This window comes from Eurytemora carolleeae, unplaced genomic scaffold (assembly GCF_000591075.1).
Source record: "Eurytemora carolleeae unplaced genomic scaffold, Eaff_2.0 scaffold1606, whole genome shotgun sequence".
In the NCBI taxonomy this organism is placed as follows: domain Eukaryota; kingdom Metazoa; phylum Arthropoda; class Copepoda; order Calanoida; family Temoridae; genus Eurytemora; species Eurytemora carolleeae.
Genome location: NW_019397494.1, coordinates 19,482 through 20,652, shown reverse-complemented (window position 1 = coordinate 20,652; position 1,171 = coordinate 19,482). Strand labels below are relative to the sequence as shown.

Here is a 1,171-nt window from a genome sequence, read left to right as displayed (position 1 = left end):
GGAAAATGAAATGAAAGAAAAAATCATGAATAACATATTTTTAACCTGAATTTTCAGGAAAAACCACGCCGGAACAGGATTGAATCTGACAGTGAGTATGATTCGGAGATGGACGATTTTATCGACGATACTGAAGACAAAATTGATATTAGCAAAGAAATCAGAAGTATTTTTGGGTATGTACTTACTCAAAAACAGGACCTCGTTAGTCTACTGGAGTTTGTAATATAAACTCTTGTAATAATAGAGATAAATGGTGCTATTTTTGCACATATATTCTTATGGAACAGAAGAAAAAAATTTTTCCTTGATCAGGGTTGTAGAAAGGGTGTGGCCCAAAAAAAGTATTTATAAATAAATAAATATTTTATTGCCGAAATATTATTATTGTTTTCAAGAATTAAGGTCTTGCAGAATATTAGACCATGACAAAATAGCCTAACAAGGACAGATTCAGCTTGCAGGAGGAGCCCTGTTTGTTTCAGGGACTTTAAAGCCAACAGTCAGGGGGACATTTGATCCACATCAGACTTAAAAAATTGAAGAAGAATCAGTGCCATTAATGAAAAATTAAATTAGGAAAGACAAGTAAAAATTATAATAATATTTAATCTTTGAAATGATAAACAAAAAATACTTCTTCAGGGCTGTCAAGATGAAAAATATCACTAAAATACCTTCCTTTAGGAAGTGTCTTTAATAACTTAAAGACCCCGAATGCGCCCAATTCGATGAAATGTTGCATTTTGGATCTTTAATCTTTTAAAGACACTTCCTAAAAGATGGTATGATTAAAAATAATTAAATATAATTATTTCCGTCGTTTATGACAAACGAAATCCATGGGGGGGGGGGGGTTAAATGAGATTGATTTTCTAGACGCCGCCCTTTTAATAAAAATGGTTCATTTTAGGATTTTTAAGCTATTGAATACACTTCCTAAAGGATAGTATGGTTTAAAATAATTAAATATTATTATTTTCGTCGTTTTTGACAAACGAAATCCAAGAGGGGGGGTGTTCAGTGATATTGGATTTCTGGCGCCCCTTTCGATAAAAATCTATGAGCTATTGAAGACACTTACTAAAGGATAGTATGGTTTAAAATAATTAAATATCATTATTTTCGTTGTTTTTGACAATCTAAATCCAAGAGGTAGACGTGATTTTAT

The 1,171-nt window shown here is 31.6% G+C and overlaps 1 protein-coding gene across 1 annotated transcript in view; it reads left to right on the top strand.

Annotated features, from left to right (window-relative positions):
* LOC111714581 (protein SPT2 homolog) overlaps positions 1–1,171 on the top strand; it is a gene marked incomplete in the record, with an annotated part of 12,813 nt that overhangs the window by 9,275 nt on the left and 2,367 nt on the right. The window contains 1 exon segment of the mRNA XM_023489720.1: positions 58–176. Coding sequence (XP_023345488.1) covers positions 58–176 — 119 coding nt within the window.